At 44.0% G+C, this 27,770-nt stretch overlaps 1 protein-coding gene across 1 annotated transcript in view; it reads left to right on the forward strand.

Annotated features, from left to right (window-relative positions):
* heatr5b (HEAT repeat containing 5B) overlaps window positions 1-27,770 on the forward strand; it is a 227,685-nt gene that overhangs the window by 116,496 nt on the left and 83,419 nt on the right. Inside the window, exons 21-23 of the mRNA XM_084321947.1 lie at window positions 8,008-8,152; window positions 13,384-13,563; window positions 23,092-23,343. Of these exons, the coding sequence (XP_084178073.1) occupies window positions 8,008-8,152; window positions 13,384-13,563; window positions 23,092-23,343 (577 nt within the window). The remainder of the gene's footprint in view (window positions 1-8,007; window positions 8,153-13,383; window positions 13,564-23,091; window positions 23,344-27,770) is intronic.

Here is a 27,770-nt window from a genome sequence, read left to right on the forward strand (position 1 = left end):
ACGTCCGTCAGGGACAGGTGGTCTCCCACATCATGGGCCTTACTCCCGCCTACGTGCAAGTCACGCGGGTGGTGGGTTTGGTAGACGGCATGAAGGAGGGCGTGCCACGGCTTGATAGGCCGATGGCGGCGCTCCTTTGTCCTGAGATGGTATGGGAGCCGTTACGGAAGCCGGTTCCCCAAGGGAAATCGGCGAGGCGGTTGGCGTTTTGGAGTGACCAGTCATTTATCTCCGGGATACAATCTCTAGCTGCCACTTCCAACATCGCGCAGCTGGCGAGATTCATGTCCGGGATACTGACGGGCGGCACGGAGCTGACTGATTTACAACATGATCAGCTCGCCCAGTCGGCAGGAGCCATCCTGCATCTGATTCAGCCGCAGGCTATAGCCGCTGGGAAAGTGCGAGCCCTGGCCACTCTAATCCAGCGCCACCTTTGGCTGGAGCAGGCGCGTGTGCCGGAGAAGAAGAGGACTCCACTTCTGACGGCACCCCTCTCCGATGCTGGATTATTCGGGTCGGCACTGCAGCTGATGACCTCAACCTGCAGGGAGATGCAGGAGGAGCGCTCCGTGCTCCAGCCTCATTTCCCCCCGCCCGATGTTGCCGGTGGAGTCAGACGGCCGCCGCGTCGTCGAGGTTCCTCCGCCGTGGCCGCCGCTGCTACCACCGCCACTGCTGGACCTTCGGCGAAGAAGGCCAGGAGGAGAGAGGGCGCCTCCGCCACTGCAGCCGGCCCATCTACGCCCGGAGGTGACGGTAGGGATCGTTGAGACCAGCCGCCGATCGTTTACCGTCCCTCCGGGGCTCCCCGGGGTGGCAAATCCCGAGCGGCTCGTGGCAGGCGTCGCTAAAGATAATGACTTTTTCCCTCTGTGGTCCCCCCCCCTGTTCCCTTCCCGGCCCTACTATGATTTGTTGAAAAATAAAGAGTCCCTTCTAAGGAGGGACTGTATCTTTTTTGTTAACAAACTGTGTGTTTATTCACCAAACATATGATGGGGATGCAACGTGTGAATCTTTCGCTAGTATGGGTTTGATAGGAGGGCTAGGTGTTACATTCATGTTAGAGCTTAAGCAAGGCCTGCAGCCTTCCCAGACTCCGCACCTATCACAGGCGGTTGAGTCTTGGGTTTCACCCCGTCATAGCAAACGTCACTAGGCACGTTTCTATTGGACGACGGCTTCCGTGAGTTTAGACCCGTATGTAGGGTCTGTTGTCAAGTTGTCGGGACAGAGTGTAGGAACTTACTGTTCTACTACGCTCGATATACGTGTAACTTGAGTCGGTTGGTCACATGACTCAATGTTACCGTGACTTTTCAATCTATGGCTCACGTGGGAAGTCTCTCTGAGGAGTTCCGTCTCTCCTCTGTGGTAGGGGTGGCGGGATGTAAAAATGTAAAAAAAAAATACCCTCGGCTGCGTCACGTGGGATTCATGTCAGTCGGTGTTTCTTTCTTTTTTAATAATAAAAAGAGTGGAGAATATGAAGCACGACAAACTTCTTGTCGTTCTCCCAGGCGACTTGAAGGACCAATGTTGGTGTCTGGTTAGACTATTCATTGATGTGTTTGGGTCTCGACGCATACATAGTGCTGGCTCGGGGTGTTTCTGTTCAGAATCATGCAGGAGGCTAGTACGCCTTGGTTGTTCGTTATTAAAACAGCGTTTTTATGGGATGGGGATTTTTTCCTCTTCCGAGAGCCTGTTACTGGGTCTCGACGGATTCCCGTTCATATCTGGGGGATGTTAACGGAATAGATCAGAACATAGGTAGAGGGGTCTCACGCCCTTGGGGTGGGCCACTGAGCGCGGTATAAATGGGACCGCCTGGGTGGCGCCCTCTTTTCATGTTTTAGATCGACACGCATACCTGCCCCCTCTCCTGGGCCCTCATTCATCAACGTGGCGTGGGAAGTGTTCTATTTCCACACGTAAGCACAGAAGAATCGGGATTCACTACACGTGCGTACGCAGGTTCTACGCACACCTGTCATGATGAATATGACTTTGATCCTACGTTTGAGCTCGTGCACTGTTTTAAGTATTTGCATACCAGAACCGCCCCGATTAACCATATACGGTAATGGAATACCCCCATGAAATGTGGAAAAATTTACTAAGCCGAGGGAAGCGTGTTATGAGAACGGTGATGTCGGATATGATATCTATTAACCATTGCTGCCTGGGCAGCGCAAACACTAATAAAGACCGTGCTGGAATATGACTGCCTTTTCCTGTGTTGTTTGATTAATACCCAGGGATTAAAGTTAATTTTATTCCAAATCGCAATGGATTTTCCATCAATTTTCTACCTGCTGCATATGATTTCTAGAGGCATACTACAATCTATTTTGATGTCAGTATTGGGTAGCCTATATAAACAATAATACGAGAGCATATACAAGAACAATGAATCTCACTGCATGTATGATGTAGCCTGCCTTTCAATACATGAACTTGAATCCCATCATGTTTGTGTGCGGGACTCACAAGGCTGTTGTCACAATGGGTGGTACCGGTACAGTAATAACAGTCCACACAATATCACGATGGACCATGCCATAGCCTATGTTCTATTAGGACATGATCTGTGACGACAAATGTTCTAGAATGTTTGATTAAGATATCATACTCTGACAGCATGCCTATGATCAACAAAAACGCGAACTTGAATCCCATCATATACATAGTCTGTCCACTATCTGGTGTCATTGCAATGTGTTTTTTATTCTTTCTTATACAGTAAAAAGGGGGAAGAACACTATATCGTGGGTGTTCATATGACTTGTATTCTGCTTACAGCTTCGAAATTCCACTTGTTTCGTTTAACGTAAAGCCTTTTAAATATAATCAAAACGTTCCCGTGTTTCTGCGGTCTGTGCGCAAAATAATAACGAGTTGAGCTACGCGGAGCTCAGTCAATACACCCCGTATATTCCGATAACGCTATGTAAACCATGCTGCATTCATTCTGAGAGAAAGATCTTTCCAAATGCTATTTATAGGGTTTTGACCATAATTACACTACTGTTGCTATTTTACAATGAACTATAATGGATTACGGGGGTCATACAGAACACGCGCCAGTGTCTTTATTTCCGCCTTGAAACTAATGCAGAACTGAGGAGCGCTTATGCGTAGTAACGATATTCTACCACTGGGCGTCAGCTAAGTGTGCTCCGACCTGTGCGTACAGGTAAGCACGGAGTCAAGTTCAAGTTGAAATTGATGAATCCCACTCTTTGCTTAGAAATGATCGTACGCACAGGTTAAGCACAAATCTGTGCGTAAGAGACGTTGATGAATGAGGGCCCTGGAGTGGGCATGTCGGCGTGGTTAGGGCACGGGACTGGTTCTGGTCGCGCTGGTCCAGGTCAGTTAACCCGTTGTCCGCCGGGGATGCAGATCTGCTGTTCTGGTACCCTGAGGGACTTGTGCTTTTTTCGGGGGGAAAAATGCCGGGTCGGCCCGGGTGTCACAGGGTTAGGCGTTATGGAGACCCTTGTTGGGTACACGTTGTACCTGGCACTATTATAAGGGGCTGGTTCTCCTTTATTCGCTCCTCTCTCACGCATGGCGAAGAGGGGGCTGTTGGGGTGGTCTTCTGGACCTCCTCTGGCATCCCTGTGTGCTTCCCAGGCCGCCGGGCCCGGTTCGAAGTAATGTTTCGTTGAAACCGTAGGCCTGGGATAACCCCTTTTTTGGAAACTGAAACACTTGTACTGCGGTATAGCTGGTGTATACCCGCAGGTGTGTTTTGGAGTTTTTTCTTGAGGTGTTATAGGAACAACCACCGTATGTGGTACCAAGAGGGTGGTTGATTCCCTGGTGTGTTGGAGCAGTCAACTCCCGGGTTACCCGGTTGAGTGTGCCCCTGCACGTTCATGACGTCTGCCAATCGTGTCAGCCTTCTCTGCCTCTACCCCTCTGGGTGGGTTTTTTTTGATGGAGGCTTTGTTATGGTGCGCAACAATGCCAGCATACGCCCCTTCCGCCGGGGTGCTGTTTTCAGTTGACCCCTTTGGCGCCTGTCTTGTCCGCAGTGCTCCAGGCTCGGGGTCTACAGCCTGTTGCCTGGTTTTTCCCCGGTCCGCTGCCTGCTTCCGTTGGTTAACCTTTTGAGTGCTTACGGCCATGCTGACTGCCTGTGTTGCAGGGTCAGTGTGCCAGGCGGCGTACTAATGGGGGGAAAGGGCCTGCTCTTGGAGGGGCCCTGTCCGAATACGCTGGCGATGTGGGGGGCGGTGTCACTAAGTGACCGCCTGGTGGGGTCTTGATGCCTGGCGTCATTGACCTCTCCGGGCCCCCTTTTTCCTGGGGATCCAGTCCCTTTGGTGGGTATGGGTCTTCCTTCGCGCTCCGCTGCTACGGCCTTGCCACGGGGTTGAGTTTGCTCTTGACCCCGTGATTTTGGGGGCAGTAACGAGGGTTGTTCCTTCCGTTCGTTCCCTGGTGGCATGCGGGTTGTGCGTGTGCGTAGTCGTGGGGTCAAGCCACGGTCTGCTCACCCTGTGCGTTGAGTTGCTTGAGTTCCTCTTCGCACGGTCGGATCCGTCTCCCTCCCGCCCTCCAATAGGGAGGGTATCCCTCCATTAGGGAGTGTCGGGGGGCTCGGTCCTCCCCGGTCTGATGGTTGTCTCAGCGGGGTACATTTGTCGAGCTTCTGGCTTCCGCTCAGCTCCTCTTGTGCAGACTGACGCTGAGCGGAGGCCAGAATTAAATAGAACGTAAGGTTATGTATATAACCAAGTAAGGTTATGTATATAACCTAACAAAATTAATAGTTGGTTTCAGGTTGCCGACCGACCCTGCCGATTTAGGTGCGACCCAATATATTTTATGAGTTTAAAAAAAAAAATTATAAATAAAAAAAAAACGATTTTTTTTTTTTTTTTTTTTTTTTTTAAGAATAAAGTTTCATAGAAATCTTAGTCAAACATTTAGTATTATGGATATTAAACATGCTGGCAGAGTACATGCATCCATGTTGTTGTGAACATTTTAATTAAATAAAGAAATTCCCTATCCATAGTCGCCGTGGGAAAGAATAAAATAAAAAAATTAAATAAAATAAATTCCCTACCTACCCATGGCCAAACTGACAACCAACCTGAAACCAACTATTAATTTTGTTAGGCCTTATGAAGGTAAGCGGATAGGGGTGTGGCCAGACGAATGTTGGTATGTAAAGGTACATTGTGGAATTTTTTATTCAGTGCGCATGCACAAAGTGAAGTCAGTGCAGACTGACGCTGAGCGTCACCAGAATTCATAGAACTTGGTTATATACATAACCTTACGTTTCTTTACATCGGTGATGTTTGTAAACACAGACGTTTTGGTTAAGAAAGTTCCTAATGGGAGGCGTGACCGTCTGGGTAGCGTAGAGGTCTAAGCACTAGGTGTGGCTGGGTAGGGTAGCGGTCTAACTGGAACTGGTAGTGGACTTCGTCACATGGTGCGATAAAAACCACCTGCAGCTAAATGTGCCGAAGACCGGGGAACTGGTGGTTGAGCTGGGGAGGAGGAGGAGTGCACCTGTGACCCCCGTTTCCATCAGGGGAGTCGATGTGGACATGGTTGAGGAGTACAAATACCTCGGTGTGCACATCGACAACAAACTGAACGGGTCAAAACACGCAGAGGCACTGTAAAAGTTTCAAGTTTCTTTAATAGTTGTCATACAGAAGTACAGAATACTTTTATACAAAATGCTTCTTACTGTTACGCTCCAGAGACTGTGCTAGACAAGATAAGTATGAAATAAAATAACATAGTATAGCATGTAAATTAGAAGTAAAAAAAATTAGGTCACAGTGTTCAGTTTAGACATATGTACAATGTTCGATGCAGCATAGACGTAACTGAGTTACCATATAATATACAATACTGTGCAGTGTACTAATATACAATACTATATAGTGCAAGGCAGAAATGGGATGAGGTGCAATTTAGGTACAAATACAGGAAGGGCCAGAGCCGACTCTACTTCCTCAGAAGGCTGAGATCCTTCAATGTCTGTACAAGGATGTTGAGGATGTTCTATGAGTCGGTGGGGGCGGGCGCCTTCTTGTACGCTGTGACCTGCTGGGGCAGCGAACTGAGAGCATGGGACACAAACAGGCTGGATAAGCTGGTCAGGAAGGCCAGTAGCGTGGTTGGGGTGGAGCTGGACTCTCTAGCGAGTGTGGCGGAGAGGAGGAGCCTTGCTAAGCTCCAGGCCATCAGGGAAAACCCCTCCCACCCACTATACACAGACTTGGCTGACAGAAGGAGCATGTTCAGTGCTAGACTCACACTACTAAATGCAGCACTGAACGGCACAGGAAGTCCTTCATTCCGACAGCCATCAGACTATACAATGCATCACTGTGCATCACTGAGCACAGAGTGACAGTTACCATCTTCCTGGACTCTTACTTTTGAAACAGCACTATGCAATATTACACCTACTGTAGACTTCAGTATATTTTTACTGTATTTATTTCCTGTATATTTTATTCTATTTGTATTCTATTTTATTCTATTCTTATTCTTAGGCAATTTGTTTTGTTATTCTTATTCGTGACTTGTTCTGTCTAAATGTTTAATGTTGAGCGATTTGCAGTGTCAAATTTCCCTCGGGATAATAAAAGTATTTCTATTCTATTCGATCTATAGGTGTGGCTGGGTAGCGTAGAGGTCTAAGCACTAGGTGTGACTGGGTAGCGTAGAGGTCTAAGCACTAGGTGTGGCTGGGTAGTGTAGAGGTTTAAGCACTAGGTGTGGCTGGGTAGTGTAGAGGTTTAAGCACTAGGTGTGGCTGGGTAGTGTAGAGGTTTAAGCACTACTGTAGGTGTGGCTGGGTAGTGTAGAGGTTTAAGCACTAGGTGTGGCTGGGTAGTGTAGAGGTCTAAGCACTAGGTGTGACTGGGTAGTGTAGAGGTTTAAGCACTAGGTGTGGCTGGGTAGCATAGTGGACTAAGCACTAGGTGTGACTGGGTAGTGCAGAGGTCTAAGCACTAGGTGTGGCTGGGTAGTGTAGAGGTCTAAGCACTAGGAGTGGCTGGGTAGCGTAGTGAACTAAGCACTAGGCGTGGCTGGGTAGCGTATTGGACTAAGCACTAGGTGTGGCTGGGTAGTGTAGGAGACTAAGCACTAGGTGTGGCTGGGTAGTGCAGAGGTCTAAGCACTAGGTGTGGCTGGGTAGTGCAGAGGTCTAAGCACTAGGTGTGGTTGGTTAGTGTAGAGGTTTAAGCACTAGGAGTGGCTGGGTAGTGCAGAGGTCTAAGCACTAGGTGTGGCTGGGTAGTGCAGAGGTCTAAGCACTAGGTGTGGCTGGGTAGTGTAGAGGTCTAAGCTCTAGGTGTGGCTGGGTAGTGCAGAGGTCTAAGCACTAGGTGTGGCTGGGTAGTGTAGAGATTCTGTCTTCTAATCCAGCTGTCAGCTATACCTCCGGCTTGGTCAGTCGTCCCTACCAACACAATTGTCAGTGTTCGCTGGTGGGAAGCCGCTGGGGTATGTGTCCTGGTCGTTGCAAACTGCCCTACTGTTCGGTCGGGGCGCCTGTTCAGCAGGGAGGGGATCTGGGGGAAATAGCGTGAACCTCTGCACGCGTTACGTTCTCCCAGTGAAACTCCTCGTTGTCAGGTGAAAATAATTGGCTGTCGACTCCACGTGTATCGGAGGAGGCATGTGATAGTCTACACACCCTTCCCAGACCGACAGTGGTGCAACATGTGGTATTGTCGTCGGGTAATCCGGACTTTCCCGGTTCAATTCCCGCTCCTCCCGGGCAGTGTGTCGAAGTGTCCTTGAGCAAGACACACCCCTAATTGCTACCGATGCCACCTTGCATGGGGATGTGTGAGTGAATGGGTAAAATGTGAGGAACAAATTGTAAAGTGCTTTGGATAATAGCTGCTATATAAATGCAGCCATTTACCATTTAGTCTAATGCGCGCAATGGCATGAAGGGAATTGGCATAACGACTCAAATCTGATTCTGGGCTTTAATTGCAGGTGCACCTGTGCAGCTCCCACCTGCTGCTGCGCCGCGCGGCCGTGGCCTGTCTGAGACAGCTGGCCCAGAGGGAGGCCGCAGAGGTGTGTGAGTACGCCAGGAGTCTGGCCAAGAGGGCTGGCGGCCACAGGGACAGCGCCATCAGTAAGTCTGTGCTTCCTGCAAACAGAATATTGCAATTATTGACCAAAATAATCATTTTGTAAAAAAGAATATATATATATATATATATATATATATATATATATATATATCACATTTAGTGATTCCTTTTTTAATCACAATGTTTTTTATTATAATTGTTCTTATTAACAACACAACTAACATACATCTCCATTCTTACACATACCTTGCATGTACATAACCTGCAAATTAAAGTGTTCTTATTTACTAAGAGTGAAAAAGAACGTTATAGTTTCCTTTTAAGTAGCACATTTCCATTTTACATGACAGACATATATGGTTCCCAGAGTTGAACAACGTCTGTCTGCTTTGCCCTCAGTGATGTAAGTCAGTCTTTCCAGGCCGATACAGTCTGAAAGTTCCTTTATCCACATTCTCAGTGTCGGAGCCTCCATACTCTTCCAACATGGTGCAATAGCCCTCCTGGCCCGGAGGAGCCTCCATACTCTTCCAACATGGTGCAATAGCCCTCCTGGCCTGGAGGAGCCTTCATACTCTTCCAACATGGTGCAATTGCCCTCCTGGCCTGGAGGAGCCTCCATACTCTTCCACCATGGTGCAATAGCCCTCCTGGCCTGGAGGCGTCTATGCTTTTACCAAACGGTTGTGTTTCCGCGTTCCCGTTTTGCGCTCTGATTGGCCACTGACCTACGCTAGTACGCCCCCCTCGCTATGAGCGTAGAATAATGCGTGGACACTTTGAAATGCCCTACTGCCTCCAGGAACAGCTGTTTCCGCGTGACTTTATGTGCGCTAAAGTTCACGTTTAAAGTGCTTAGAAATGCCGGTAAATGCCAGTTCATTCATGCTTTGAGGCACGCTTCCTGACAGGATTTTATAATATTGTATTTTATAATATTGTAGCTTGACAATTTTAAGAAACTACGCTCTCAGCTGAGAGTCAAGAAACGACGCTCTCAGCAGTCACTACGCTCTCAGCTGAGAGTCAAGAAACGACGCTCTCAGCAGTCATCTTATGCAGCATCACTTTTCACATCAAAATAAAAGTAGAACTGTAATGTGGAGTGGACTTAAACATATTTACAATTAGCATTTTATAAAGTAGAACTGTAATGTTTACTTTCTCAGTCAGTGCTAAGTGCAGCATCCCTTTTCACATCAAAACAAAAGTAGAACTGGAATGTGGACTTTTGCATATTATTAACATTGACAAACATATTTACAATTAGCATTTTATAAAATAGAACTGTAATGTTTACTTTCTCAGTCAGTGCTAAGTGCAGCATCCCTTTTCACATCAAAACAAAAGTAGAACTGGAATGTGGACTTTCTCATATTATGTCACAGTGTGTGTAAATGTGCCCTGTGGATTATACGTGCCCCATGTAAAATATTTAAACAACCATTAAGCAGTGTTGGGCAAGTTACTCAGGAAGTATAGGAGTTGCGGAAAGCAGGATGAGAGAGCGTAGATTTAAGTGTATCATTTAATCATTTAACATTTAACATTTATCATTTAACAAACCAAAACATTGACATCTAACTTCTCTTTAGATATATTTACTCAACCTAGGGCGGCTACGTGGCGTAGTGGGCAAGGCGCTCGCCAGGAATGACGGAGACGCTGGGCTTGCCTGTTCGAGCCCAGCGCTCCACATTGCTTTCAGTTTAGCTGGCCGTCCATACTAATACACATTGGCCGTATTAGGGGGTGGGAAACTGATGGGTGGGGATCGGGCGTTGTGGACAGAGACTCCTACAGGTCGGTTGGTGCGCCTGCGCAGTAGAATCAGGAAGTGTCGGGGGCAGCGTGAGCCTCCCACGTGTTACTCCTCGCCACTGAGAGATCGAGCTGCGCAGGTGAAAAGATGCGACTGCTGTTACCTCAAGTACCGGAGGGGACTTGTGCTATGTATGACTTAGTCCACATTGCAGCCGGCTTGTGGGAGGCAAGAAACAGCGTTCGTGACAGGGGAGGGTTGAATTGGATTATACGAAATTGGGATGGGAGAAAATATAGAAAATGGGAGAAAAAGTGGATAAAAAAAAAGATATATTTACTCAACCTCTAATGTCTAACTATGAATGAACACAACACTCTAACTTAACATCTTTAGCTAATAAAGTACTCAACCTCTACTGTCTTTAACTATGAATGAACACAACACTAACTTACCATCTTTAGCTAATAAAGTACTCAACCTCTACTGTCTAAAAATGTAAAAGTCAATTAACGACTGATGGCTGTTTGTTGTAGAGGGCGGTAGCAGACTTTGTCTGATACAGACCGTTAAGTGTGTGTCCTTCTTTGAAACGAAGGAAGGATTCAAGGATGAGTCATGTTGGCATGTCATGTTGAGGACCAACACAGGATGATTCAAATAAATTCATTAAATGTGCTGCCCATGAAATTGGCATTCATAGTCCCATGAATACAGAGGTGCTTCACACTACTGACCGACGCAGCTGAGCTGAGAGTGTCGTTTCTTAAAATTGTATATTATAAAATCCTGTCAGGAAGTGTGCCTCAAAGCATGAATGAACCGGCATTTACCGGCATTTCTAAGCACTTTAAACTTACCAGAACTTTAGCGCACATAAAGTCACGCGGAAACAGCTGTTCCTGGAGGCAGTACTGTGATACCCATTTCAGTGTCCATGCATTATTCTACGCTCATAGCGAGGGGGGCGTACTAGCGTAGGTCAGTGGCCAATCAGAGCGCAAAACGGGAACGCGGAAACACGAACCGTTTGGTAAGAGCATAGACGTGGCCTGGAGGAGCCCAAAGTCCAGAAGCCTAGTTTGTCTCTTGAGTTTGTACAAAGTCCTCCGGGTATATTCCAACTAGGGCTGTCAGTTTATCGCGTTAATTCGATTAATTAATTACACAGCAAATTATCGTATTATGAAAATTAACTAAAAATGTATTTTTTTTTTTTTTTTTTAAGTTTAAAAAAATTATTTAAATATTTTTTTAATCTCATTCATTCCATAAGAAGGTAGAATACACATTTACAGACTTTTTTTTAATATGGACCATTTGCATGTTCTTGGTATCTGATTCTAGGGACATCTATGGATCTCAGGGAATGTATTCCCAGTGTCAGAAATACTGTGTCTGTTACTAGGCTTGAGTAAATTGTAATGAACCAAATGAGAATATCAATAAACATTTTTTGTATCTTTGACTGTGAATAACACCATGCTAAAATTGACCAGACCTGAAAAATCTAAGCAAATGAATAAATGGAAGATGATTAAACAGAAGGTTTTGTAGATACAATACTGAATTCTGCCATCCGGACACATGCCATTTGAAATATGATTATAGAATATAGAATATCAGGCCAAAAATGGTTATGCGATTAAAATGTGATTAATTAGATTAATTAATTACAAATCCTTTAATTAATTGGATACATTTAATTTTTATTACATTTTAATTAAATTTAAAAAAATGTAATTGCCTGACAGCACTAATTCCAAGTATACAAAGTTTGGCACTTAAAGGCACTTTGACTTCAAACATTTCTGACAAATACTTTAGGACCTTCTTCCAAAAGTTCTGGATCTCTGGGCACTCCCACAAACAGTGAAACAGTCTTTTGCACACCTGCATGTTCTCTAGGTGCGTCAGAGAGGAACAGGCGTCACATGAAAAGAGAAAAGTACCTAACATTTCTGACTGAAACATAGTATTTAATAAGACGTTGGATGTGAGTGAGGGCAACCTGTGTGGTCCTTGACGACCGGCTGAACTTCTCTGCTCACGTCGCCTCAACAACCAGAACCTGCAGGTTCCTCCTGAGCACCTGCCATTCGTGACAGAACCAACTCCTCCTGGAAGCAGCAGCATGTCTCGCCTCGACTACTGCAATGCACTGCTAGCTGGTTCACCGGCTTACGACAACAGGCCACTTAAACTCGTACAGAACGCTGCAGTCCACCTGATCACCAACCTACCAAAGTCAACCCACGTTACCCCACTTCTTAGAGAGTTTCACTGGCTTCCCAGCGCCGCAAAAATCCGCTTCAAGGTCCTTGACCTGGCATACCGTGCAGAGAGGGGAATGGCTCCCTCCTACCTCCGGTCAATGGTCTCTAACTACACACCCTCAAGACCCCTACGCTCTGCATCTTCTAACTACACACCCTCAAGACCCCTGCGCTCTGCATCTTCTAAATACACACCCTCAAGACCCCTGCGCTCTGCATCTTCTAACTACACACCCTCAAGACCCCTACGCTCTGCATCTTCTAACTACACTCTGCATCTTCTAACTACACACCCTCAAGACCCCTACGCTCTGCATCTTCTAACTACACACCCTCAAGACCCCTGCGCTCTGCATCTTCTAACTACACATCCTCAAGACCCCTACGCTCTGCATCTTCTAACTACTCACCCTCAAGACCCCTACGCTCTGCATCTTCTAACTACACACCCTCAAGACCCCTGCGCTCTGCATCTTCTAAATACACAGCCTCAAGACCCCTGCGCTCTGCATCTTCTAACTACACAGCCTCAAGACCCCTACGCTCTGAATCTTCTAACTACACAGCCTCAAGACCCCTACGCTCTGCATCTTCTAACTACACACCCTCAAGACGCCTGTGCTCTGCATCTTCTGGCTGCCTCAGACCCACTCCTATCTGAGCTCCTGGCGGTTCATCAAAGAGAAGCAGGCTATCTCCTTGCTCCACAATGGTGGAACGAACTCCCCATCACAGTCAGGACAGCTGGCAATTTCTTGACTAAAAACACACCTCTTCAAAAAGAAAAAAAACAACCTTCTTAGTGTCTTTTTACTATTATGTACCTTACTACTATGCTACTATACGTATACTACTACATATCATGCTAATATTGTATGTCTATACTACTATGCACTCTGAGTGTGACACTGAAGTTCAACACTATTTGACAAATAATGCCACATACCCTTAGCTGCCAGAGATGTACCCCTCCTGCTGACTTGTTGTTCACAATCTGTATGTCTCGTTGGATAAAAGCATCAGATAAATTACTAAATGTAAAGACATGAACTGTGTATAGGTGGAAATTGAATCACATTTTGTTATCACTTGGCAAAATAGAAATGTATTTATCTGAAAATGTTCAAGATTATTACTATAAACATGCTGCCCTAACTAGAATATCCTCTGTGCAGTGGAGACCTCTGAAAGGGAAAACATGACCATGACCATACTTTCTTTGTCTCCGGCCCAGAGCTGAACATCACAGAGACCGGTCTGGAGGGGGTTCTGTTCGGCATGCTGGACCGCGAGACCGACAGGAAGCTGTGTGCAGACGTCCATGACACCCTGGGACACATGCTGTCTTCTCTGGCCGTGGAGAAGTTGTCCCACTGGCTGAAGCTCTGCAAGGACGTCCTGGCGGCTACTACAGGTAGAGGACGTCACTTTACCATAGTCCATTACCATGTCTTTGATATCAATGGTGAATATTGATGAAGCCATTGACTGATATATATATATATATATATATTATATATATATTCAGACAAATATGCGCATATATATACCCATATTTGTCTGAATATACCTGCATATAACCCCTCATACTTGCTTGTACACCTGCACATAAACCTAAGCTCTGTATGATAGCATGTACTATAAGGCTGTATATACCATATATATATATATATTTATTCACACCCATATACCTATCCTCACCTGTTTGTACTTACCTGCACATAGTTCTTTACTATATCTATATATGATTGTGTACATATCCTACTCTTACTAGTTACACTGCTGGTCAGTAGTAGTCATACTGTCTCTATTTATATAATACAACTCTGTACACATACATCTGATTAGCACTACACTCAGTTGTACTAATTTGTTTATTTTGTACCTAGTTTAACCACATTGTAAGTTTAACCACTTAGTTTAATATACATTGTATATTGCTGTTGCACTATACTGCTACATTTGCACTCTGGTTGGATGCCAAACCTATTTACGTTGTACTGTACTTGTGCTGTATGATGACAATACATTTGCCTGACCGCAGAAGTTCAAAGAGGCAGTTGTTTGGGTGGCTAGAGTCTTTTATTATTATCTTAGCCTTACTTTTGCAACGCTTGTTGTAAATGTCTTGGACAGTGGGAAGCCCACCTCCAATTGTGCGTTCGGCTGAACGGGCCACTCTCTGTAGTCTGCTGCGGTCTTGTGCGGTGCTATTCCCAAACTAGGAGGTGATATTGCCTGTCAGGATGCTCTCTATTGTGCATGAGTAGAAGTTCTACTTTCTAGTTCACGTTGAACCTCCTTAGGCGCCTAAGGAAGTAGAGGCGTTGTCGTGCTTTCTTCACTACACTGTCAATGTGTGTGGTCCATGTCAAGTCCTCGGATATGTGGACTCCGAGGTACTTAAAACTGTTCACTCTCGACCGGTGCCCCGTTGATGCTGAGGGGGCTGTAGTCCCTGACCCCCAACCTCCTAAAGTCCACAATCATCTCTTTTGTTTTGCTGATGTTCAGGGAGAGGCTGTTCTCCTGGCACCATCCCGCCAGAACCTCTACCTCTTCCAGGTAGGCCCTCTCGTCGTTTGCAGAGATCAGGCCCACCACTACTGTGTCGTCAGCAAATTTGATGATTGTGTTGTTGTTCCGCTGTGCCACACATTCGTGTGTGTACATCGAGTAGAGGAGGGGACTCAGAACACAGCCCTGGGGGGCCCCTATGTTGAGGGTGATGGATGAGGAGGTGCAGTTGCCTGCTCTCACCACCTGGGGTCTGCCCGTCAGGAAGTCCAAGACCGACTGGCAGAGGTCATAGTTCAAGCCCAGGTCCCTGAGCTTGGCTATGAGTTTGGAGGGGACTATGGTATTGAATGCTGAGCTGTAGTTGATGAATAGCATTCTCACATAGTTCCCCTGCCTCTTGTCCAGGTGTGATGCTGCTGTGTGCAACACATAGGCTATGGCGTCGAAGCAAATTTCTCTCGGACGTGCCAAGAGTTTTCTAAATGTGCTCTTCATCAGTGCTGTCCAGCAAGGAATATCGATGACTCAAAAAGCCTTGATGACGCACAGTGCACTGCACTCTCCATGGTGCTGAAACCTTGACTCTGATTTACCAAATTATGTTTTGGGAGAGGTAGGCTAATGTTAAGGAGCTCAGTAACAATTATTAAGTCATCACTTATATCAGTCTACTGTTTCTGTTCTGTTCTACAGTATTTCTGTTCTGCAGTGTTTCTGTTCTACAGTGTTTCTGTTCTGCAGTGTTTCTGTTCTACAGTGTTTCTGTTCTCCAGTGTTTCTGTTCTGCAGTGTTTCTGTTCTGCAGTGTTTCTGTTCTACAGTGTTTCTGTTCTCCAGTGTTTCTGTTCTACAGTGTTTCTGTTCTACTGTGTTTCTGTTCTACAGTGTTTCTGTTCTGCAGTGTTTCTGTTCTGCAGTGTTTCTGTTCTGCAGTGTTTCTATTCTGCAGTGTTTCTGTTCTGCAGTGTTTCTGTTCTACAGTGTTTCTGTTCTACAGTGTTTCTGTTCTGCAGTGTTTCTGTTCTGCAGTGTTTCTGTTCTACAGTGTTTCTGTTCTGCAGTGTTTCTGTTCTCCAGTGTTTCTGTTCTGCAGTGTTTCTGTTCTACAGTGTTTCTGTTCTGCAGTGTTTCTGTTCTACAGTGTTTCTGCAGTGTTTCTGTTCTGCAGTGTTTCTGTTCTGCAGTGTTTCTGTTCTGCAGTGTTTCTGTTCTGCATCTGTTCTGCAGTGTTTCTGTTCTGCAGTGTTTCTGTTCTACAGTGTTTCTGTTCTACAGTGTTTCTGTTCTCCAGTGTTTCTGTTCTGCAGTGTTTCTGTTCTGCAGTGTTTCTGTTCTACAGTGTTTCTGTTCTCCAGTGTTTCTGTTCTACAGTGTTTCTGTTCTACTGTGTTTCTGTTCTACAGTGTTTCTGTTCTGCAGTGTTTCTGTTCTGCAGTGTTTCTATTCTGAAGTGTTTCTATTCTGCAGTGTTTCTGTTCTGCAGTGTTTCTGTTCTGCAGTGTTTCTGTTCTACAGTGTTTCTGTTCTACAGTGTTTCTGTTCTGCAGTGTTTCTGTTCTACAGTGTTTCTGTTCTCCAGTGTTTCTGTTCTCCAGTGTTTCTGTTCTGCAGTGTTTCTGTTCTCCAGTGTTTCTGTTCTGCAGTGTTTCTGTTCTACAGTGTTTCTGTTCTGCAGTGTTTCTGTTCTGCAGTGTTTCTGCAGTGTTTCTGTTCTGCAGTGTTTCTGTTCTGCAGTGTTTCTGTTCTGCAGTGTTTCTGTTCTACAGTGTTTCTGTTCTACTGTGTTTCTGTTCTACAGTGTTTCTGTTCTGCAGTGTTTCTGTTCTGCAGTGTTTCTGTTCTACAGTGTTTCTGTTCTACAGTGTTTCTGTTCTGCAGTGTTTCTGTTCTGCAGTGTTTCTGTTCTACAGTGTTTCTGTTCTAGTGTTTCTGTTCTACAGTGTTTCTGTTCTACTGTGTTTCTGTTCTGCAGTGTTTCTGTTCTGCAGTGTTTCTGTTCTACAGTGTTTCTGTTCTACAGTGTTTCTGTTCTACAGTGTTTCTGTTCTGCAGTGTTTCTGTTTTGCAGTGTTTCTGTTCTGCAGTGTTTCTGTTCTGCAGTGTTTCTGTTCCACACTCTTTCTGTTAGAGATGCCCCGATCACGTTTTTTGCCACCGATACCGATCACCGATCGTCGTGAGCCATATCGGCCGATACCGATCCGATACCGATCGTTTTTGATTAAAAGAAATTAAAATGTATTTTATATAATTTTTTTTTTTTTATAAAATATATATATTATATAATTAGACTTGTACTTGTATTATCTGCGAGACATCGCCACCACGCAACAAGCTCCACTGTCTGTGTGTACTCTAGTAGCCTCCAGCTACGGCCAGGATTCTCCGGAGCTGCAGCTGGACCTATACTCGAGTAGCCTCGAGCTACGGCCAGGATTCTCCCTCCGGCGCTGCACCTGGACCCTATTGGTATAACGTTACTTAACTGTCGAATACGCATTGAATCAGTGTTATAAGACATTGATATCAGGAGCTATCTGTAGCTACTGCTAGCCGGATATATAACGTTAATACAACGCCTCAGTGAATTATTTAGTTCAATGGGACATTTCGTTTTGAACAGTGAACTAACTTGCGCTAACGTGAGCTAACAGCTAACAGCTAACAGGTATCATACACCTCTCTACTATACTTGCTGGAGCGTTTGTTGATGTCAGGAGCTATCGGTAGCTGGCCGGCTAGATACCGTTCGGTTAGACAATGCCTCATCATGTATTAAACTAAAAGTGAATACCCGGTAGTTGACTGGGTCATTTTGTAACGGTAGCTAAGCTAACGTTAGCTCAGGGAGACGCCGTCCTCCTGTGTCCCGTCTCACTAGACTAGACCCGTGTTTACATGCGTGCGGGAGGGGCTGGAGGGATGAGCAGACGCCGGTGTCTGAGACAGAACTCAGCGACAGCGAGTGAGATCGGGTTTGACGATCGGCGAAAATAAAGCATAATCACCGATCGCATATTTATACTGATTATCGGCCGATAACGATCGGTGGCCGATCGATCGGGGCATCCCTACTTTCTGTTCTACGGTCTTTCTGTTCTACGGTCTTTCTGTTCCACAGTCTTTCTGTTCTACAGTATTTCTGTTCTACAGTCTTTCTGTTCTACAGTATTTCTCCTGCTTAGCCACTATGATCAGATAGGTAGATATTTAGATCACACAAATAGTCTGCTTGTAAAGAGTCAAACATTAAAATTCATGGACTTAATCAAATTCAAATCTGCACAAATTATGTTTCTGGCAATAAAAAACAAATTACCAAGCAACATTAAAGAGAAAGTGTTTATAATTTTATAGGGACATTAGCTTTAAAACAACCTACGGTATGTACAACTCTTAAAAGTATGTGCATTGCAGTTTGTGCCGTATCACTCTGAATTGGTCTGGATGTGAGTATAAAATTAAGCAAAAATATCACAATTTAAAGGTAGCTATAAACAAGCACTTATGGACACATATAAGATAGGGGAGCTTGAGTAGTAATGTGACTGCCTAATACATATTTCTTCTCATTTGGATATATAAAAAACTGTACTTTTATAAAAAAAATCATTATTTGTTATATTATTTGTATTCAATTATAATGTAAAATGTTGTAAGGAAGGGGCTTGATACTTTTTTTTTTTTTACTTTCCCCTGTTCCTTCTCGAACACTTATTGTATGGAAATAGTCTTTGACTATTTACTTTTTTTTTTTAATTGTTTTATGTTTCTATGTTTGAGGGAACTGTACATTGGAGGGGGTTGGTTTGGACATTTACAGGGGCCAATTTCGAATTGCAGTCTCCCGTAGGTGCTCTTTGAGAGTGGTTTTGAAAGTGGGTAGTGATTCACATTCCTTTACAGCTGTGGGTAGGGCGTTCCACATTGATGTGGCATAATTGCAAAACATGTTTAGTCCCTTGTTTGAGCCGAATCTGGGTTTAACATGATTTGTGGAGCTCCCTCTGGTGTTGTGGTCGTGGTATTCACTGACCTTTGGGAAGTATTTTGAGTTTTGACATATACATGGGTACCTTAGTCGTGTAGTGTATCTTGTAGACCAGGCTCATTGCAAGTTGCTGTACTCTGTCGTCTACTCTAAGCCATCCTAGGTTGTCAAAGTGGGCAGGGGTGAGGTGGGTTCTAGGAGTAAGGTCAAGCAGTATTCTGACCAGTTTGTTTTGTGATGTTTGTAATTTTGTTTTTAGTGCCTTTGAGGTGCTTTGGTACCATGAGGTGCAAGCATATTCGTAGTACCCTTGAATGAGTGCTCTTGCCAGAGTCTCCAGGGTATTCTTGTTTACCAGAGAGGAGATCCGGTACAAGAATCTAGTTTGTTGGTTGACTTTTTTGATTACATTGGATGCCATTTTGTCACAGGAAAGATTTGCCTCTAGGATGGAACCCATGTACCGTAATTCCTCTAATAGTAACCGGTATTCAATTAAAAACCGGGTCTCTATTAATGACCGGGTGCACTGTTGAGCTAAGCAATTATAAGCCGGCCTCCTAATACAAGCCGGGTTTCATGTATATTAGAGGAATTACGGTATTTCCCTCAACGGATTTACCATAGGCAATATATTTTGTTATTGTTATATGCTGGCCTGGCTGTCCAGTAAATACCATATAATGGTATGGTGTTAATGTTTACCAAGAGAGTAAGCCTACCTCAGAATTGTATAAAACGAAGTTATTATTATTATTATTATACCAGTATTGTGATTGCACTATTTTACTTTATTTAACTTTTTTTGACCACCTGTAATTGCACTGTTTACTACCGTATTTCATACAGTACTTTGTTTCAATAAATGAACCCAGTACATTTTACTGGGTTCAAACTGACACAAAATGTTGATTTATTCATTATGATCCGTTTGAAAATTAGAAATATAGGCCTCTCTCTTATACATGCCTCCTCCTAATACAAGCCTGGTATCCGCTACAGTTGAAACAAATACAAGCCGGGGTTACTATTAGAGGAATTACGGTATGTAATTTCATCTTTCCTTGTGACAATATTGTCACCCACTGTAACTGAGAAGCCGTCGGTCTTGCTGAGTTTGTTATTTGAACCGAAGAGAATGGACTCTGTTTTACCCAGGTGTAATGATAGTTTGTTATCAGCGAGCCAGGTGCAGATTCTGCCTAGTTCCGAACTGAGGGTTTTTTCAACCTGTAACTTGTTCTTGTCAGAGACCAGCAGGGCTGAGGCGTCCGTGAACAGGAACAAGTTGCAGTCACAAGCTGACGACATGTCATTTGCATAAATTAGAAACAGTAGTGGTCCTAGTATGCTTCCTTGTGGAACACCACAGCTCACTGGGAAGGGGGGGGATAGGGTACCGTTTACCTCCACCATCTGTTCTCTCCCCTCCAGGTAGGATTGCATCCAGCTCACTGATAGACCAAAGCCAATTGCTTTTAGCTTGTCAATCAGAATGGAGTGTTTGACAAAATTGACAGTGTCGAAGGCCTTTTGTAGGTCCAGCATGACCATGCCGCAGTATTTGCCCGCGTCCACCTCTTGTTTGATGTGGTCGTCCGCAAGGTACTTTTTGACCTGTTCGTATACTATTTTTTCCATGACTTTCGAGATGGATGTAAGAATAGAAACCGGGCCGGTATGTTGCCTGGGTCTAATTTGCTGCCCTTTTTGTGCAGGGGGGTTACTCTCGCAATTTTGAAGTCTTTGGGTACGTGTCCCTGTTTTGTGGAGAGGTTTATTATGTGTGTGATGACTGAGGTGATGGCGGCTGCTGAGTCTCTGAGGAATTTGGAGGGGATATTGTCATGGCCAGTGGCCTTGTTAGGTTGGAGTACCTCAGCTGTTGTTACCATTTCTAGTTTGAAATCGTCTTTGCGGCATTCCTGTTGTGGTCTGCTCACCTTCAGCCTACTATGCTTTAATAAATTAGCTCATCTAAATGGTTATATTTAGATCAAATCAAATCAAATCAAATTTATTTATAGGGCCCGACAACACACGTTAATGTCCCCATGGGCCGTACAGGTCTTCTTTAAACAAGTCAAGAAGAAAACATAACAATAAGTCAAGAACAGAACAAGGACACCATAAGGTCCAAACATTTTTAGATGAATGCAAATAAATTAAAGAATGCAAGCACTCCCAGACATACCCCACGCGAAGGTAAGGAAAAACTCACTAAAACCTAACAATAGGGAAAAAAGCTCCACAGGCAGTGTGGAGGAGAGAAACCTTAGAAGGGCCATTCAAGGGGGGATCTCCCTTCTTAGATGTTGGTGATAGTAGTGTTGCAGACGGACAGTTGGTAAGCATGCACTCATGTGTGTGGTGAAACACAGATGAGTGCATGCAATAGAAACTGTACATTTTGAAAAATTAAAGATAGAGCTAATAGCGATAGCAACTGAACATTTTGAAAGATTAAATGCTTTATACATTATGTAAACGTAATTATTTTTACATGACAGTATTTCTGTATTACTTACTTTATTGTATTACTGTATTACTTTACTGTCCCGCAAATGTCCTGCCAACTCAGCACGCTGTCCTGCTTTTGGATCCTATGGATTCGGTCACCCTGGGTATACCTTCATATTCGGTGTACCTGCCAACGCTAGTGTATATACATATACATACTTAATGGTTCTAAGTTAATGAAAAAACTATTTCTTGCAGCAATATTAATTAAATTAAAATAGACTGATGATGAAGATGAATCACACAGTAATGAATGTCATTACTTTGTGATTCGTACTGAAAAACATATACTGTTATACTGTCCAGACTATGGAAAATATCCTGACCATTTCCTGTGTTTACTTACATAACAATATCCTATAAATATTGTGGATGCTCATACCATTTGTCTTTATTTGGCGCATGCAGACATCATATAAAATAAGCTCCTGTTCTTTAAGAAACCCAGCAGGACACCAGGGTTATAACGATACTAACCAGGATCCCTTCAGTTCAGTTTCCATGGTAATATCCAGAATATTCCTGTAGTTCATGTACAGTGTACAGGGGTGTTTGTGATCAGTATATGTAGGTGTATAAACTATCCTGAATATGCCCTGGTATAAGAGCTGTTATTCAGAACTCCTTCTAAACACACTGTTGAAGCAGTACTGTGTGCTTCCTCCCACACGCTCTGTTAAAACCCTCTGTGATCCTGCTGTGTAGAGGTGTGTGCTGTTCCTCCACACGCTCTCGCTTAACCTGCAATGAGTCTCCTGGCCATTTTAGTTTTAGTTTTTGAGGACTGCATACTTTTTTTGCAAACCAAAACGACATACTTTATACTTATAGCACATGCATGAGCCTGGTCTCTTTTGAAAGATGACATTCTGAAGTTTCTGATTCCAGACATTCTTTTTACTTTTAGTGCTAATGTAATAGAGTAACATAGGTCTGAACTTGAGTTGTAGAAAAACTTGTTACTCAAGTTTTTCTGTAGTATTAGTAGTCCAGAGGTAGTATTTCCCCAGAAGGTGGTATGGCTTACAAATCCAAATCTGATTGGTGCAGTGGGCAAGGCGCTCGCCTCTAACATAGGAGACGCTGGGTTCGAGCCCAGCTCTCGGCGTTGCTACCGGCTGGCCGGTCGTTCATACTAACACAATTGGCAAGTGTTAGAGGGTGGGAAAGCCGGTGTGTGGGGATTTGACGTTGTGGACAGCGACTCCTACAGGTCGGTTTGGTGACGCCGGTGCGACGGAAGCAGGAAGTGACGGGGCAGCGTGAGCCTCCCACGCGTTACTCCTCGCCACAGAGTTCGAGCTGCTGCGGTGAAAAGATGCGACAGGCTGCCTCCTCGTGTACCGGAGGGGACACATTATGCAAGGCTTCTGTCCTCACTACAACTGACCTGTGGGAGGCATATTCTAGCAACGTTCAAGACAGGGGAGGGAAGAATTGGATATACGAAATTGGGATGGGAGAAAAATTGAAAATGAAGAGAAAAAGTAGATAAAAAAAATATATTATGCGGGACGGCGCATGCTAAGAGGTTTTAAAACCCTCTGTGATCCTGCTGTATAGAGGTGTGTGCTGTTCCTCCACACGCTCTGTTAAAACCCTCTGTGATCCTGCTGTGTAGAGGTGTGTGCTGTTCCTCCACACGCTCTGTTAAAACCCTCTGTGATCCTGCTGTGTAGAGGTGTGTGCTGTTCCTCCACACGCTCTGTTAAAACCCTCTGTGATCCTGCTGTGTAGAGGTGTGTGCTGTTCCTCCACACGCTCTGTTAAAACCCTCTGTGGTCCTGCTGTGTAGAGGTGTGTGCTGTTCCTCCACACGCTCTGTTAAAACCCTCTGTGATCCTGCTGTGTAAAGGTGTGTGCTGTTCCTCCACACGCTCTGTTAAAACCCTCTGTGGTCCTGCTGTGTAGAGGTGGGAGCGGCCGTGACGTTTGAGATGGGGAAAGACGAGGACTCGGAGAAGAAGGACGAGATGGACGACGACACCATGTTCACCAGCCTCGGCGAGGACGACAAGTCCAAACCCTCGGTGGCGCCACGCTGGGTGACGCGGGTGTTTGCTGCAGACTGTCTGTGCCGCATCATCCAGCTCTGCGAGAACGCAGACAAGACACACTTCGACCTGGCGGCTGCACGCGCCGCCCGCGCCAAGAACCTCAAAGGTACCACCGTTTTACCATGTGATAATATACCAAGCCAAGAACCCCAAAGGTACCACCGTTTTACCATGTGATAATATACCATACCAGGCCAAGAACCCCAAAGGTACCACCGTTTTACCATGTGATAATATACCAAGCCAAGAACCCCAAAGGTACCACCGTTTTACCATGTGATAATATACCAAGCCAAGAACCCCAAAGGTACCACCGTTTTACCATGTGATAATATACCAGGCCAAGAACCCCAAAGGTACCACCGTTTTACCATGTCATAATATACCAAGCCAAGAACCCCAAAGGTACCACCGTTTTACCATGTGATAATATACCATACCAGGCCAAGAACCCCAAAGGTACCACCGTTTTACCATAATGATAATATACCAGGCCAAGAACCCCAAAGGTACCACCGTTTTACAATATGATAATATACCAGGCCAAGAACCTCTATGGTACCACACAGAACCACAATTTTGCCATATGATAATATATATATATTTTTTGATTGTATGATGTTTTTATTTATGCACTATGAAACTTGTAACATCTCGACGACACTATAAATGAGTTTAACTACTCTGTATTTAAGTGTATTAACGACTACGAGTATACATAAAGATTGAATGCATAATACTGTGATACTTCAGAATCATTGGTATCACATGTATCTTAAGAATGTGTTATTGCAATACATAAGTATTTAAAGCATGTTGTTGTTTTTTCAGTTTTGATCTGTGAATATGAACACGTCTCTCCTTAATCAATCAGAGAGACGGGACTCAAAAGACATATCCTGAAGCTGCTCCATAGACAGTGAAAAGTGGAATAACTCCTAGGACACTGACAGTAACCATGGTGATTTCACTGGGACACTATGACAGTAACCATGGTGATTTCACTGGGACACTATTGATTGATTGATTGATTGAAAACTTTATTAACAGATTGCAGAATGGGTACAATACAGTACAGCTCAATACACACAATTGCTAAGGGGATGCAGACCAGAGAAAGTCTTTAGTCTTGTTTACATCAGGGTCCCCCATTTTCAATTCATCATATACCGTAATTCCTCTAATAGTAACCCCGGCTTGTATTTGTTTCAACTGTAGCGGGTACCAGGCTTGTATTAGGAGGAGGCCTGTATAAGAGGGAGGCCTATATTTCAAATGTTCAAACGGATCATAATGAATAAATCAACATTTTGTGTCAGTTTGAACCCAGTAAAATGTACTGGGTTCATTTATTGAAACCAAGTACTGTATGAAATAGTAAACAGTGCAATTACAGGTGGTCACTGGTCATTTCAACGTTTTCAAAGTGAAATCAAGTAACTAGCTCAGTATGCAGCTCAGTATATTAGTAACCCGGCTTGTATTAGGAGGCCGGCTTATAATTGCTTAGCTCAAGAGCGCACCCGGCCATTAATAGAGACCCGGCTTGTATTTGAGACCCGGTTACTATTAGAGGAATTACGGTATGACAGTAACTATGGTGATTTCACTGGGATATACAGTAGGGGAACATTTTATGATTCAGAGCTGTAAGCCCTACATTTAAATAAAACACATGTGGATGTTAACAGTTCAAACAGAAATACAAATGCCCACGTGTGAGCGGCTCGAGCGATTTTGTGTAAAATGCAGGTCGAGAGAGAGAGAGAGGGAGAGTCAGGGACCGGGAGACCGCTTCCGCATTATTCCCACTGCTCCGTTGTTGAGCGAATTGTTGATTCTCTCTGTCGGCACCCGCGCACATCAACCCGTTTGAGGAAGTGTCAGTATTTCCACTCGCTCTGTTGTTGAGCGAATGGTTGAGTGTGCGCTACAACCATAGAGGGGTGCAGATGAGAATTCTTGGACGTCACAGGTACGCGGAATTCAGAATGGCTTAGTTCAGTGGGGGAGGATCTCGTGAGTCGTGACATATGAAGTGGACTGATAAGCCAAAATGAGAATAGGGAGGTGTAGTCTGACGTCACTGGTTGTTCCACCCGTATAGGGATTTATCATTGGGAAAATGGATTATCGGCTATTGTAACAATTCTGCCGCATGGAAATTGAAAAGCTTTACATTTTTGCACAAAATGAGTTCCCTTCTATCACTAACATTATTGTTTAAAAATGTTTGGTTGAAATAAAATTTCGCAATATTTTTTTATGATTAATTGCGAATATTTTCATGTTGAGCTATAGATTGTGGATGAATAAGCACAGAAAGGTACACCATGCAATGTTAATGCTTTATTTGTTTTAAACGAGGCGATTTAGAAATGGGCAATGGGGAAATACATTGCGTTGGACAGAGGGTGGAACACGAAAAATGGCAATGACCACTACACCTCCCTATAGAGACACAGTGGACTGATAAGCCAAAATGAGAATAGAGACACAGACCCCATTGATACAACCCCACATTGCTAGAAAACAATGCTAAATACTGGAAAAGGCCATTTATAAGACATGGGTCCTTTAAAGGAACAGGGCTTTTAAGTGGGTTTTCTATAGTCATGAATCAAATTGTGGTAGTCACGACAAGTACCTTCCCCACGACAAGTACCTCCCCCACGTATCTGCTGGTGGCGCAGAGAGTTCCCACTGACAAGAGTTTCTATTAAGTCTCCGGGACGCGTCCAGGTATTTACTGACACGGCTGCTCAAATGAGCTGGGAAGAGTTTCTCTTGTGATGAGTTTGTACGTGTCTTTGTCCTTTAATTATTTGAGTGCCATTTGACTTTCCCCATTTGTACTGGCTGGCACCAGCGTTATTGACCATTTTAACGATGTTTGCAGACCCATCGTGTGTTCTGTATTATAGCTATGGAGACAATAGTATGGCTCATATGACAGGCATTGTTCATAGTCCATTACTGACTAATCAGTTCATTTATACACACTGTAGTTTATTACACGCTAAACATTGCCCCTTTCCAAAATAATCCAGTCTTTCTCCATAGATCGCGAGATATGACGCGTTATATGCAATAAGCCCAAATCGTTCTGGTTGATCGCCTGAAACCCCAAATACTCCCCAATCAAAGGTATATACCATGTACATATGTGCCTTCACAAGATCATCAAGGGGGGGGGGGGTCGTTTCAACTAGAAACTGCGACCGTGTTTGTCGAGCATGTTTTACGTCCGGTAAAACACGACACTGTGATCGTTACAAAAACATGTTTCAGATTCGGTAAAATAATAATAATAATAATAATAATAATAATAATAACTTTATTTGTATAGCACTTTTCATACAGAGGTTGCAGTTCAAAGTGCTTCACAACAGTAAAAAATACAGGCATAAGCGAGCATAAAAAGATAGACAGGTAGCAAGGTATGGCAAATCACAGTGTTTCACATTAGGATCTAGCATCCCAATAGGCTCTCCGCTTACAGTTTTCAGTAACACAAATAGTAAAAATAGTTTAAAATGATTCAGTTTAAAAATAGTCAAAAAATTATAAAATAGAACGGACATAAAAAATACAGGCATGAGCGAGCATAGCAAGGTATGGCAAATCACAGTGTTTCACATTAGGATCTAGCATCCTAATAAGCTCTCTATTCAGTAATACAAATAATCAGTGTTTCACATTTGGATCTAGCAAATAATAAAAATAGTTTAAAATGATTCAGTTTAAAAATAGTCATCAGTAAGAAGTAAAAAGTGCAATAACCGACACATGAATTTGATAGGCAGTGTATAAGAGTAGGCAGGGTAAGAATAGTGCAGGTAAATACAAGTTGTGTCAGGATATCCCTGATGTTTCCTCTTGCCTCTCTGTGGTTTTCTTAGGGAGACCTGTGAAAAGTGCATTACAGTAGTCTAACCGGCTAGATATGAATGCATGAATTAGCTTCTCAGCATCGTTCTGATTAATAAATGGTCGTACTTTTGCTATATTTCTGAGATGGAAGAACGATGTTTTCGTCACTTTGCTAATATGAGAATTGAAGTTCAGTTCTGAATCTATGATAACCCCAAGACTAGTGACCTCAGATTTGATCCAAGGGGTTAGTCCCCCCAGGTTCTTTATTAATGTTTCTTTTTTAGTTTTGGAGCCGATAATTAAAATTTCAGTTTTGTTCTCGTTTAGTTTCAGGAAGTTCTTACTCATCCATTTATTTATTGCCAGTAAGCAGTCTGTAATGGAGCTAATCACTGTATCATTTGGTTCAGCAGATATGTACAGTTGTGTATCATCCGCATAGCTATGGAAATCTACATTATGTTCTCTGATGATATCACCCAGCGGTAACATGTAAAGGGAGAAGAGTAAAGGACCTAAGCAACTCCCTTGTGCAACTCCATAGTTGTTGTCGTATATATCAGACATGTGATCTCCTAGTTTAACATAGAATTTCCTCCCTCTGATGTATGTTTTAAACCAGCCCAGCACATGTTCTGAGAAACCGACATGGTTTTC

This window comes from Notolepis coatsorum (assembly GCF_963971535.1).
Source record: "Notolepis coatsorum genome assembly, chromosome: 9".
Lineage (NCBI taxonomy): Eukaryota > Metazoa > Chordata > Actinopteri > Aulopiformes > Paralepididae > Notolepis > Notolepis coatsorum.